This window comes from Stegodyphus dumicola, chromosome 1 (assembly GCF_044657685.1).
Source record: "Stegodyphus dumicola isolate Sdum_Otavi_A_Nest chromosome 1, ASM4465768v1".
In the NCBI taxonomy this organism is placed as follows: Eukaryota; Metazoa; Arthropoda; class Arachnida; order Araneae; family Eresidae; genus Stegodyphus; species Stegodyphus dumicola.
Window position 1 is genome coordinate 67,478,711 of NC_140768.1, and position 15,584 is coordinate 67,494,294.

The following is a 15,584-nucleotide window of genomic DNA, read 5'->3' on the forward strand; positions in this document are numbered from 1 at the left end:
AATTATGAACACAGTGACGTCAATAAATACGACTTCCTCACTGCGAAAGAAATACTTCTAGAATTGCGGTCTCCAGAAAGCAGTTCTAAATATTTCTGAAAATATTCTTTTATTTGCTACATTACTTGCTATGACAGGAAATTTCGTAAACTATATTACTTCTTTTAGAACAACATAAACTGTATTATTTGTTATGAGAGGAAATTTTGTATGAGAGCAAATACATTAAGAAACAACTAGGATCTAAAACTGACTATTTTCAGAACAGCGATTGGATTAATCAAACAAACCTTCAGAATATCATCGACTATTTGCTAATAGAAAAACAAATACAAAATAACACCTTGAGATATTGAAATTAAAGTATTCTTTCAAAAATAAATACAGAATTTCTATTTGTTAGGAAGTGAAAGGAGAGGTAAATAGATCGCTTCGGGCACCGAAAGCTCTAGCTACGCCATTTATTTAAATTCCAAGATAAGTAAAGTTGAATTGCTAAAAATTGGATATGAATAACTTATAGATAACTCGCACAAGATCATCAGATGTTGGTTAACTAATCAACAGATCGTATATGGCATATACAAAAGCGTAGTAATCTTGTCAAAACTGGTTTAAGAATTGGAATTGGCCTAAAACCAGCCAAAGAATTGGAATGTTATTCAGTTACCTTTTTCCTTTCAAGATGTTCACATACTGCTTTTCGTCTTTTCTCGGAACGAAGCGAATGCATGTCTTATTAGCATAATGATCCATGGCTTCTTTGATTAAGGATTCTTGTTTTTCTGTTAAGAGAAAAGTAATATGTAAATCGCAGCAGATAGTAAAATTATCATCATTTTTAACATAATAAGATCCATTGGTGTTAAATATAGTGTGTTATGAATTTATGAAAAAAAACTTGCTCAAAAATAAATAAGATTTTGCTAAAAGCATATTATATAGCAATTACAATAGTAGTAAATTTTAAGCAAATAAACTTTACGAAAACTTTTACTTATGATTAATAAAAAATGTTATTACGTTCTATACTGATTATGCTTCCAGCGAAGCAAACAGTTAAACACCTGGTCAAAAGATAATTTCGTGGTTTTTCTGGAGAGACAGACAGCCAACAGCACCAATTTACAAACAGCTAGCGGCTTATGTGGTGAAAAGTTTCTGCATGAATTTCCGTATTTAACTGGATTAAGAACTTAAACCCGGGAAATCTAAGTACTGTGAAGCGAAACAGCATGAACAGGTCAGCAGTGAGGAGTATATGAGCCGAGTGTCCAACTTGCTGCTAAAAAACTGAAGCATTATCTTCAATGAAGTATAACATAAAATGGATAATGGCAGAGGAACTCTACATATCGTAGTGAATGAAGAAATCAAAAATGTTTAAAATATGTGTTCAGTGGCTACTCGGTAGGTACAATTTAGAGGTTCTCAACCTACAGAAACAACTACAGGGGATAATATGCCTCGGATAAGAAGGAGAAACACTTATCAGCGCATGTCGGAATTCGACCGAGGCAGGACCGTGGCCTTTCGGAACTGTGCTTTATCATCCGTCACTAGGATCCTAGGTCGGAATCCTAGGGCTTTCAGGCAAAAATAGAATTGATGGGTCCAGAATTTTGCAAATGAGAGTGAAGGCAATGGACGCTATACAGAATTTCGGCAGTCTCGGGCAATTAGCACCAGACAGAAACGTCATATCCTCTCGGGCCGTATATAGTGTTTAATAAAGTTATGAGAAACCTCTCAGCCTTGCGGGATCGTACAGTCATGTCACATACTTTGAGTTAGGAATCTGGCTCTCGTGCAAGACAACAAGTGCCGTCCACATTTACACTATGACAACGTCTGCAGACCAACAGACTGCCAGCACAGCAATAATTGTTACTACTTCACTCGACGCTGTAACAAAGACAGCGTGCTTACAGTAGTGCGACGGACAACAACACTGGACACAGCAGTGGCACTACACCATTTTTTCAGACGAATCCAGTATCCGTGTACAGTATCACGTTAAGTAACCGTGTGTAGAAGAACTGAGAGGAAGAACGTTACCAGCTTCTATTCATCATTGTCATATGGACTAACATGCTGGTATGAAGTGTATGTACAACTCTTTTACTTCTTGTTCTCAGAGACGGTAATATAGACGACCGTAGTTATATTTCTAATGTATTAGGTCCATGGTGATGTCCTATATTAGAGACCTGCTAGAGACCATCTTCTAATGAGATAATGCATAACCGCACGTTGTGTGTGCTGTCCTGATCGTCTCCGATACAAAATGCTGCGTCTTATTTTAACCGTAAGTAACACTAAGAGTGCTTTATTTCCCTAGGAGTAGTAACCGGAGGTAACCGTTAGGCGGAAGTGACGTCACAGAAAAGGGGCGTAGTCGCCGCCATCTTGAATCACGTGACAACCGGAAGTGACGACACCAGCGCCATCTTGTTTCGCGTGATGGAATGACATCATCAAACTTTCGTTTTGATTCTGTGGCAACGATTTTATGTTTTCAAAGTTTTTATTTTTTGTGGCAACGACACTATTTTTTATGTTTATGGCAATGAGCTCTTAACCACGTGTTTGGAATGACATCACTTTTAATTTATTATTTTTAATTATTTGACATGTGATTAATATTATTTTGTTATTTGATTAATTTTTAATACGTCATTAATTTTAATTTTTTAATTATTAACTATTTAGTACATCATTATTTTACTTATTACCTTTAATGAATTTTTGTGGAAATTAATATTATTTTCCCTGAATTTTAAAAGTAACTCCACCGCTGGGATTCGAACTCGCTATCTCTGGGATGGGAGTCTAGCGCTTTACCGCTCGGCTACCCTGTCCTCTTATCAGACTTGTTATTTGAAACTCTCTTTGTCCCTTTGAGTTTTTGCAACATTGATGACATAAGGCTGAAAGTCTGCGCATGCGCTTTGACATGAAAACCGCGTCACACATTTGTTTTTACACGACGGCTAGGATTTCTTTTGGCTTCTTAATCATTACTTTATTCATTGCTGTTTTAAATGTAAGATTTTCCCACGGTTTAATTTTTTTATTAAGATATTTTTAATTGTTTTCAATTTTCATCTCATTCTTACTTTTTTTAAGTTATTAGTTAATTTATTAATTTTTATTTTTTTCCCTTTCCCAAACATAAATTTTATTTTTAACTTCAACAAAAGTGAATTTAAATTTTCTTTTTACTTTTTATCTTGCAAAGTTTATTTTTTTTTATATTTAATTTTCTTTTTGGTTTTACAAAAGTAATATTTATTTTTACGAATTGAATTTTTCCTTTTCACTTTTTTATTTTGCAAAAGTTTTTTTTTTTCTAAAATTTTTTCCTTTTTGTATTTTTACTTTATTTTAATTTTTTGTTTAACTTTCTTTTTGGTTTTACAAAAGTAATATTTTTATTTACGAATTGAATTTTTCTTTTTCACTTTTTTATTTTGCAAAAGTTTTTTTTTTTTCCCAAAATTTATTCCTTTTCGTATTTTTACTTTAATTTACTTTAATTTTTTGTTTAAACTTTTTTTTGGTTTTACAAAAGAAATATTTATTTTTCCAAATTTAATTTTCCTTTCCGCTTTTTATTTTATAAAAAGTTGTTACTACATTTTTAACTTAATTTTTTTTACAAAAGTAATATTTAGTTTAATAATTTTAATTTTTTTGAGTTTTTTGTTTACACAAATGTTTTTTTGTTACATTTTTATTTTACCCTTAACTTTTTTTCCCTTGTTTTAAATACAATACGATGTTACATTTCCATTTCTCCAAAAGTAAACTTACCTACATTTCTGTGTCTTTGAAATTTTAAGCTGGAATTTACATGCATATAACTTCACTAGATAATATTTTCTGTAACATTAAGCCAATATACACAATGCTCTTTCTATATAGTTTAACTGGAATACTACATTTCTTACTTTTTTTACTACTAAGTTGGAGATACTCAGAACTTTTCCTTCTAATGCCTTGTACTAACTATTAATGCCTGTATTAACTTTTTTTGGCCAACTATACAAAACTTTGTTGATTCCCTTTTACACGTCTTACTTTTAATTCAAAGGATTCACCAAACTATGTCTGACAAATGTAATTTTTACACTTTCCATTTACACATTTACCCTTATATTTAACTTATAAAACATATTCATGTTGTATTTCTGATTCCTTTTCCCCATAATAAATACAGACTTACACATGTTTCTTTATTGTAAGACCTACTGACTTTAAATAAATCTTATAAGGAGCAATAAATTTTCATGGTATAAAGCCACTCAAACCAATGCATGGAACATTTCTACCCAGTTAAGTTTAGATACATAACAATAGTACTTCATTTCTTCTTATTTTACTCTACAGACATTTATACATATATATTCAGAACACTCCCTTTTATTCAGTAAGATTCATTTATACTACTAACACAAATTTTGCTAACTCTTTGAAATATTTTACAAAAATATCTTGTATTTTCTTGCACATATCCTACTTAAATCACCAAACATACACTGAAACCTTGATTTTTTCCTTCATGTGAAAACGTCACTCGGATTCTTAATATGATTCCACCATTTACCGCAGAACTTTATAAACACTACTCTATTTCAACTTATCACAGCCTAACTCTCTTAACAAGGTACAGAAGATTGAATTATATTTTAACTACAGAGAAGAATATCCACATTGTGTCGTATTATTTTAAATTTGAATTATAGTCACATTTTGTGAAGGAGAACTTAATGTCTATAATACACATGGAATTAATATTCAGCCATGAAAATGAAACTTTATCGCCTTTTTCCCAATTTGGAATATAAAAATTTGTTAACTTGGAATATTTTTAACGTATTTATTGTAACTTAACTGAAAAAGACCCATATTTCATATTGTCAATAATTTATTTAGCACTGAACTCTTACAGCCTTTTGAGAACGAAATTTAATTTATCATACCTGACAAATGACTCCTACGTAGTTGTGATACATTACACGAAATATTGAGCAGAGTTCCAAATAATGATCTAACATAGTAATTAACATAAAAGACCTAACACAAATAATTTTAAGATAGAAATTTCAAACTGACATTGCTTAATAATGAACTTTTACAGCTTTTTTAACATTTAACTTCTCATAGATAATAAATAAAATTACACACAAATAATTATACAAAATAGGTAATAATGACAGAAAGTACAAATAAGGATCTACTATAGTCACCAACTTTAAAAATTTTAACGCATTTTGAATATGTCATAAGAAAGACCACACTTTTTTGAAAAGCATTATTTTAATTAAACATTGGAACCACGCAGTGCAGCGCACATGTATAACATTTTTATTTATCATGAGCATGACACATAATAAGTAAATAAAATTTTCACAAAGTACGAAACACATTTCACTTTTAACTGAACTGTACTCTTAAGAAAAATGCAGTATGGAATGCTTAGAACACTCAGTGCCACAGTTCCTCATTTCCCTACGCATTGACCAAAATATACATGTACTTTAAAATCAGTCAAACAAATTCAAATGTTAGTATTCAAAGAGGAATACTTCACAAATTAGATAAAAGAGAGGTACACAATGAACTTGAGTGATAAATACAGAAAAGCATGTAAGGACCGAGAAAAAGATGTATTCGTGGAGAACGTTTTAAGATAAACTTGCTCTATTTTTGCACATGGGTTACATTTTGCATTACAGATTAAGGAAACATTCAAGATAATTCCTGTATAACTAGGGATTTTCACACGTTAGTAATGTAATTTATTAGAACAGTGACAGACATATAGGACAACTATGCCATTTCCACGGAAAACAATTTTCCCCCAAGGCAGACTTTAACAGTGAAATATAAAATGGAATAAGGAAATGCCCTATTTCCAAAAAAATTAGTATCTGAGTATGCAAAAACATGAACAAGAAATGAATATTTTTCTGAAAATGTTCCGAATGGAATAAGTCGGGACTAGTTTCATGAACAGAGCATGAAAAATAATGATGAATTTTTAATTTATTTTGTCTGTAGTACATTTACTTATGCTAAAATCTTCCATTTGGTTGACTGTACTTTACATTTAGACGCAAGTTGATAAATCAGAGTGATTTTGTGTTTTAAAGCTTCAGATTCAGAAATATTACAACTTCAGAAATAATAAAACTCAAAAGCAAAAAGATTAAAACGACAAGAGAATATACTGCAAGCAAGCGAACGTGATAAATGACTGTTTGGGCTGAATTTCATGAATTCATAGATGGGGTGCAAAATTTTAATGCACTGTATATGAACTATTTTTCAAATGTATTACGATCACCAACTTTACATAGACTTTAAGTAAACATTTCATGTTAATTTACCATTTTTTCCTGAGATTTATCTACGTATTTACTAAATTTTTGCATTTTGTTTATAAATATAATACCAAAAGGACATAAGAGAACATTTGTTTCTTGAAAATGTCCATAATTTTACCCAACTGTTATTTCTTTCATAGCTTTGAAGTAACCTATTAAACATATAGTTATCTTGTATTGACCAGACAGCCGTTGGTCTTGCCAATGTCTGAGTTAAGTCACAAAGCTAGGGAATTTAAGGAATATTTTACCAGTACGGAGAACTTCTTACGGCGTTTTTGATGAAAATTGACCGAATTTAGTAGTTCATTTCTAACCTATGAGCCTTTAACTATTTTTTTTTTATTCGAAAAAAACACACCAGAAATTATCCTCAAGATTTTCCATACAGATTTTCCATGTACTACTTTTCATGAAATTACATTTCCAGTGAAATTTGATTCATTGTCCAGATAGTTAAATGTTTGTTATTTTTTCGCATACGAATGCATTTCGTGTCTCACATACGCTGATTACATATGATTTAACAAAATTACAAACGAGTTAGAAGTTAAGTGAATATTTCCTGAAATACTGTACATTTCATTTCGGAAAGTTTACACGAGTATCTTCATTTTGAATCCTATAATGTTTCTTTTCCCCCATCCAAAGTAAATTTAGAGTAAAAAATTTTCAGTTTGGACGAAAGTTATTTACCGATGGTTGTGACGTGTTCGTGTTTTCATATATTGTTTTTTGTGAAGTACCTTATCGATAACCTTTTGAACACTTTGAATATTACGGCCACTGCAAATCATTGAATTTTCATAAATTTTCTTATTTATCTTTTACAAGTCCTTGTAAAGATTTGGGAACAAATTTTTATTAAATAGTTGTATTGTATGATTTAATAACTTTTTACACGTTTGGAAGATTTAACTTCAACAACACTACCACACTGAATCAGAAATTAAGAAAAGAAATGGAATTTTTTTTATCTTAGTATACTACAGGAATAGATAATTTTTCTCTAATGTATTCGAATGTACTAGATAATGGAGACTTTTAACACAGATCATACAGACTTTGAATATTTTCTCTAAGTCACCAAAAATTGCATTGTCATAGATTTTTCTCATAAAGTCTATTTCTTTCTTAAAAGAAGTTTATATACTAATTTCATTAGAAACATATCTAAGAAAATATCTGACATTCATAAGAAAATCAGCGCTTGTTTCTTTACTAAATTTGTACTTTCTGACTTCATTCTACTGAAACGAAAATATTCATAACTTATTGCGAAGAAAAATGTTATACTTTTTGATTAATTTTCATACCACAGTATTATCTTTGAAATTTTTTTTTCTAGTCCACTGTTAATATATTGCTAATTTTCATACGTGACAAAAAAACTCAGTTTAGAAACTTTTCTACTTAAAACCTTGTATTGCATTGCTGAACCGGGGCCATGCTTTCATTTTTATCACATATCATGCGAACATTTAAAAAAAAGCATATTTTTTCCTTCTGTTAGCACAATTTTTAACCAACATTTTACTATTACAGAGACTTCTTTAGTAAAATCTCAAGTGTTAAATTGAACGTTTCATTACTAATTTTGAAGATTCTGGATATATCCTACTTAAAAGTTTATAACCGATTAGCAAAATAATTTATGTATGTACTTCGTTGTGCTCTTGGTAAATTTTTAAATCGTTGTTCAAGTATAACACTTGATTTCTAGTGAAGTATCGAAATGATTATTTACTTTCTGCTTTTTCCAAAGAATTTCGTAGACACATATGTTCAGTACAGAAAATTTTCCTAACTTACCAGTATCATTACCAAAATAGAAAACATGCAAAATTTTCCTAAAAATTTATATATTTGTAATCATTTCGATTTATAAATAATCATTTCGATACTTCACTAGAAATCAAGTGTTATAGTTGAACAACGATTTAAAAATTTACCAAGAGCACAACATATATAAATTATTTTGCTAATCGGTTATAAACTTTTAAGTAGGATATATCCAGAATCTTCAAAATTAGTAATGAAACGTTCAATTTAACACTTGAGATTTTACTAAAGAAGTCTCTGTAATAGTAAAATGTTGGTTAAAAATTGTGCTAACAGAAGGAAAAAATATGCTTTTTTTTAAATGTTCGCATGATATGTGATAAAAATGAAAGCATGGCCCCGGTTCAGCAATGCAATACAAGGTTTTAAGTAGAAAAGTTTCTAAACTGAGTTTTTTTGTCACGTATGAAAATTAGCAATATATTAACAGTGGACTAGAAAAAAAAATTTCAAAGATAATACTGTGGTATGAAAATTAATCAAAAAGTATAACATTTTTCTTCGCAATAAGTTATGAATATTTTCGTTTCAGTAGAATGAAGTCAGAAAGTACAAATTTAGTAAAGAAACAAGCGCTGATTTTCTTATGAATGTCAGATATTTTCTTAGATATGTTTCTAATGAAATTAGTATATAAACTTCTTTTAAGAAAGAAATAGACTTTATGAGAAAAATCTATGACAATGCAATTTTTGGTGACTTAGAGAAAATATTCAAAGTCTGTATGATCTGTGTTAAAAGTCTCCATTATCTAGTACATTCGAATACATTAGAGAAAAATTATCTATTCCTGTAGTATACTAAGATAAAAAAAATTCCATTTCTTTTCTTAATTTCTGATTCAGTGTGGTAGTGTTGTTGAAGTTAAATCTTCCAAACGTGTAAAAAGTTATTAAATCATACAATACAACTATTTAATAAAAATTTGTTCCCAAATCTTTACAAGGACTTGTAAAAGATAAATAAGAAAATTTATGAAAATTCAATGATTTGCAGTGGCCGTAATATTCAAAGTGTTCAAAAGGTTATCGATAAGGTACTTCACAAAAAACAATATATGAAAACACGAACACGTCACAACCATCGGTAAATAACTTTCGTCCAAACTGAAAATTTTTTACTCTAAATTTACTTTGGATGGGGGAAAAGAAACATTATAGGATTCAAAATGAAGATACTCGTGTAAACTTTCCGAAATGAAATGTACAGTATTTCAGGAAATATTCACTTAACTTCTAACTCGTTTGTAATTTTGTTAAATCATATGTAATCAGCGTATGTGAGACACGAAATGCATTCGTATGCGAAAAAATAACAAACATTTAACTATCTGGACAATGAATCAAATTTCACTGGAAATGTAATTTCATGAAAAGTAGTACATGGAAAATCTGTATGGAAAATCTTGAGGATAATTTCTGGTGTGTTTTTTTCGAATAAAAAAAAAATAGTTAAAGGCTCATAGGTTAGAAATGAACTACTAAATTCGGTCAATTTTCATCAAAAACGCCGTAAGAAGTTCTCCGTACTGGTAAAATATTCCTTAAATTCCCTAGCTTTGTGACTTAACTCAGACATTGGCAAGACCAACGGCTGTCTGGTCAATACAAGATAACTATATGTTTAATAGGTTACTTCAAAGCTATGAAAGAAATAACAGTTGGGTAAAATTATGGACATTTTCAAGAAACAAATGTTCTCTTATGTCCTTTTGGTATTATATTTATAAACAAAATGCAAAAATTTAGTAAATACGTAGATAAATCTCAGGAAAAAATGGTAAATTAACATGAAATGTTTACTTAAAGTCTATGTAAAGTTGGTGATCGTAATACATTTGAAAAATAGTTCATATACAGTGCATTAAAATTTTGCACCCCATCTATGAATTCATGAAATTCAGCCCAAACAGTCATTTATCACGTTCGCTTGCTTGCAGTATATTCTCTTGTCGTTTTAATCTTTTTGCTTTTGAGTTTTATTATTTCTGAAGTTGTAATATTTCTGAATCTGAAGCTTTAAAACACAAAATCACTCTGATTTATCAACTTGCGTCTAAATGTAAAGTACAGTCAACCAAATGGAAGATTTTAGCATAAGTAAATGTACTACAGACAAAATAAATTAAAAATTCATCATTATTTTTCATGCTCTGTTCATGAAACTAGTCCCGACTTATTCCATTCGGAACATTTTCAGAAAAATATTCATTTCTTGTTCATGTTTTTGCATACTCAGATACTAATTTTTTTGGAAATAGGGCATTTCCTTATTCCATTTTATATTTCACTGTTAAAGTCTGCCTTGGGGGAAAATTGTTTTCCGTGGAAATGGCATAGTTGTCCTATATGTCTGTCACTGTTCTAATAAATTACATTACTAACGTGTGAAAATCCCTAGTTATACAGGAATTATCTTGAATGTTTCCTTAATCTGTAATGCAAAATGTAACCCATGTGCAAAAATAGAGCAAGTTTATCTTAAAACGTTCTCCACGAATACATCTTTTTCTCGGTCCTTACATGCTTTTCTGTATTTATCACTCAAGTTCATTGTGTACCTCTCTTTTATCTAATTTGTGAAGTATTCCTCTTTGAATACTAACATTTGAATTTGTTTGACTGATTTTAAAGTACATGTATATTTTGGTCAATGCGTAGGGAAATGAGGAACTGTGGCACTGAGTGTTCTAAGCATTCCATACTGCATTTTTCTTAAGAGTACAGTTCAGTTAAAAGTGAAATGTGTTTCGTACTTTGTGAAAATTTTATTTACTTATTATGTGTCATGCTCATGATAAATAAAAATGTTATACATGTGCGCTGCACTGCGTGGTTCCAATGTTTAATTAAAATAATGCTTTTCAAAAAAGTGTGGTCTTTCTTATGACATATTCAAAATGCGTTAAAATTTTTAAAGTTGGTGACTATAGTAGATCCTTATTTGTACTTTCTGTCATTATTACCTATTTTGTATAATTATTTGTGTGTAATTTTATTTATTATCTATGAGAAGTTAAATGTTAAAAAAGCTGTAAAAGTTCATTATTAAGCAATGTCAGTTTGAAATTTCTATCTTAAAATTATTTGTGTTAGGTCTTTTATGTTAATTACTATGTTAGATCATTATTTGGAACTCTGCTCAATATTTCGTGTAATGTATCACAACTACGTAGGAGTCATTTGTCAGGTATGATAAATTAAATTTCGTTCTCAAAAGGCTGTAAGAGTTCAGTGCTAAATAAATTATTGACAATATGAAATATGGGTCTTTTTCAGTTAAGTTACAATAAATACGTTAAAAATATTCCAAGTTAACAAATTTTTATATTCCAAATTGGGAAAAAGGCGATAAAGTTTCATTTTCATGGCTGAATATTAATTCCATGTGTATTATAGACATTAAGTTCTCCTTCACAAAATGTGACTATAATTCAAATTTAAAATAATACGACACAATGTGGATATTCTTCTCTGTAGTTAAAATATAATTCAATCTTCTGTACCTTGTTAAGAGAGTTAGGCTGTGATAAGTTGAAATAGAGTAGTGTTTATAAAGTTCTGCGGTAAATGGTGGAATCATATTAAGAATCCGAGTGACGTTTTCACATGAAGGAAAAAATCAAGGTTTCAGTGTATGTTTGGTGATTTAAGTAGGATATGTGCAAGAAAATACAAGATATTTTTGTAAAATATTTCAAAGAGTTAGCAAAATTTGTGTTAGTAGTATAAATGAATCTTACTGAATAAAAGGGAGTGTTCTGAATATATATGTATAAATGTCTGTAGAGTAAAATAAGAAGAAATGAAGTACTATTGTTATGTATCTAAACTTAACTGGGTAGAAATGTTCCATGCATTGGTTTGAGTGGCTTTATACCATGAAAATTTATTGCTCCTTATAAGATTTATTTAAAGTCAGTAGGTCTTACAATAAAGAAACATGTGTAAGTCTGTATTTATTATGGGGAAAAGGAATCAGAAATACAACATGAATATGTTTTATAAGTTAAATATAAGGGTAAATGTGTAAATGGAAAGTGTAAAAATTACATTTGTCAGACATAGTTTGGTGAATCCTTTGAATTAAAAGTAAGACGTGTAAAAGGGAATCAACAAAGTTTTGTATAGTTGGCCAAAAAAAGTTAATACAGGCATTAATAGTTAGTACAAGGCATTAGAAGGAAAAGTTCTGAGTATCTCCAACTTAGTAGTAAAAAAAGTAAGAAATGTAGTATTCCAGTTAAACTATATAGAAAGAGCATTGTGTATATTGGCTTAATGTTACAGAAAATATTATCTAGTGAAGTTATATGCATGTAAATTCCAGCTTAAAATTTCAAAGACACAGAAATGTAGGTAAGTTTACTTTTGGAGAAATGGAAATGTAACATCGTATTGTATTTAAAACAAGGGAAAAAAAGTTAAGGGTAAAATAAAAATGTAACAAAAAAACATTTGTGTAAACAAAAAACTCAAAAAAATTAAAATTATTAAACTAAATATTACTTTTGTAAAAAAAATTAAGTTAAAAATGTAGTAACAACTTTTTATAAAATAAAAAGCGGAAAGGAAAATTAAATTTGGAAAAATAAATATTTCTTTTGTAAAACCAAAAAAAAGTTTAAACAAAAAATTAAAGTAAATTAAAGTAAAAATACGAAAAGGAATAAATTTTGGGAAAAAAAAAAACTTTTGCAAAATAAAAAAGTGAAAAAGAAAAATTCAATTCGTAAAAATAAATATTTCTTTTGTAAAACCAAAAAGAAAATTAAATATAAAAAAAAATAAACTTTGCAAGATAAAAAGTAAAAAGAAAATTTAAATTCACTTTTGTTGAAGTTAAAAATAAAATTTATGTTTGGGAAAGGGAAAAAAATAAAAATTAATAAATTAACTAATAACTTAAAAAAAGTAAGAATGAGATGAAAATTGAAAACAATTAAAAATATCTTAATAAAAAAAATTAAACCGTGGGAAAATCTTACATTTAAAACAGCAATGAATAAAGTAATGATTAAGAAGCCAAAAGAAATCCTAGCCGTCGTGTAAAAACAAATGTGTGACGCGGTTTTCATGTCAAAGCGCATGCGCAGACTTTCAGCCTTATGTCAACAATGGTGCAAAAACTCAAAGGGACAAAGAGAGTTTCAAATAACAAGTCTGATAAGAGGACAGGGTAGCCGAGCGGTAAAGCGCTAGACTCCCATCCCAGAGATAGCGAGTTCGAATCCCAGCGGTGGAGTTACTTTTAAAATTCAGGGAAAATAGTATTAATTTCCACAAAAATTCATTAAAGGTAATAAGTAAAATAATGATGTACTAAATAGTTAATAATTAAAAAGTTAAAATTAATGACGTATTAAAAATTAATCAAATAACAAAACAATATTAATCACATGTCAAATAATTAAAAATAATATATTAAAAGTGATGTCATTCCAAACACGTGGTTAAGAGCTCATTGCCATAAACATAAAAAATAGTGTCGTTGCCACAAAAAATAAAAACTTTGAAAACATAAAATCGTTGCCACAGAATCAAAACGAAAGTTTGATGATGTCATTCCATCACGTGAAACAAGATGGCGCTGGTGTCGTCACTTCCGGTTGTCACGTGATTCAAGATGGCGGCGACTACGCCCCTTTTCTGTGACGTCACTTCCGCCTACCGGTTACCTCCGGTTACTACTCCTAGGAAACCAACATGTGTAGAAGTTGAGACAGTTCTTTTCGTAACTGCTCACTTTCGTAACTGAAAAGCTCTTCACTCACACATCCTGTTACTTAGACCTGTTTGCTTAGTGAGTGGGTAGAGAAATTTCCACTTAAAGTACATTATTTTCCTTTTTGGCCCAACTTATAGTGACTGAAAGTGGACATCACTGAAATTTGGTTTATCATGTAAAAAGCACAGTAAATTCCGAGAATTGCCCAGGAACGGGTAACTGCCATCGTGTCTAGTGCTTTGGTATCAGCGGTTGCAATTCGTTATCCACACAGGATAGGAAATTCACGTTCTTCTTAAGTGCGCGTCAACTGACAAGGAGCACAATACAGGGAAATATTGGGAGGAACTGTTCATGCATGTCCCTATACTATCATCTTCTCTCAGTAACTAAACATCGGAGACAAAAGGTGCTATCTTGGAAGACTTACTGGATCTCTTTTTTTCTTAAACCAGGTGTTTGACTCATTGTTCTTACCCTGATGCACATTTTAGTTTGATAGCTGTAATTGCATCCGTAGGGACTCTCTAACTCCAGTCCCTCCTCGTTTTCCTTCAGAATTTACCTCTTATACTATTTCTAGCATTCTCTGTATTCTCATCAGCGACACTCTAATCATATTTCATTTTTCTGCTGTTAAAGTAAAGTTTTTCTCCCTACTATTTCTTGAAATTGTACATTTTGCATATTACAGAAAATGCATCTTTTTCTTTCTCACTCATTTTTTCAAGGATTAGACTAATCTGTCTAAATCCGTTACGTTCCGTACATATAAGACAAGTTTATTTTGCATTACTTTATGTAGTACTACAGTATGTCATAAAATATAAACAGCTTACAATATAATTTCTTGCAGTAATCTCAAACTGGCAGCCCGCAGGTTGCATTTAACATTCGAAGCAAGTTTTTGCGAATACATTTCCATTATGTACTTATTGTAATATTTAAAGATTTTACGTATTTGAAGTCCGAGTTTACAGTATTTTCATTACCATTAGAAACGAACATGAATAACGGACCAGAAAATGTATAAATGAAGCTAATTAATTTACCATGTGATGTAAATCTTATTCAAAGATTTGAATATACAGATTTTATAAACTTTTATGGGTATTTGTCAAACGATAAATAAGCTTAGTGCCGAATTTTTGAACTCAGAATAATAACTTTGTTTGGGTATACATTTATACTTGAACAGTCTTTTTTACAATTAAGACACAATAACACGTCGAATAAATACTAATTCAGAAGTCAAACAACAAAAATCAGCGTTATACCTACAAAATTTTCACAGGACTAGTTTCGATGGTTTTGCCGAACCATCATCTTCAGCTGCAAAACCGCAAATGTGCTGCAACCATTTGCGGTTTTGCAGCTGAAGATGATGGTTCGGTAAAACCATAGAAACTAGTCCTGTGAAAATTTTGTAGGTATAACGCTGATTTTTGTTGCTTGACTTCTGAATTAGTCTTTTTTACAGTTGCAAAGTAGAAAGAAAAAGACCCGACTGACCGATTAACCTGTACCATATGTGATGAAGATAATTTCTAGTAATTTCTCTCCAAGACTTCTCTCAGAATCGAAACGCCATCAAAAATTAAGCTGTAGTCAGAGATAAAGAAG

The 15,584-nt window shown here is 30.1% G+C and overlaps 1 protein-coding gene across 1 annotated transcript in view; it reads right to left on the reverse strand.

Moving 5' to 3' along the window:
* Positions 1-15,584, reverse strand: part of LOC118192401 (astacin-like metalloprotease toxin 5) — a 58,822-nt gene that overhangs the window by 23,496 nt on the left and 19,742 nt on the right. The window contains exon 4 of the mRNA XM_085816091.1: positions 671-785. Coding sequence (XP_085672217.1) covers positions 671-785 — 115 coding nt within the window. The remainder of the gene's footprint in view (positions 1-670; positions 786-15,584) is intronic.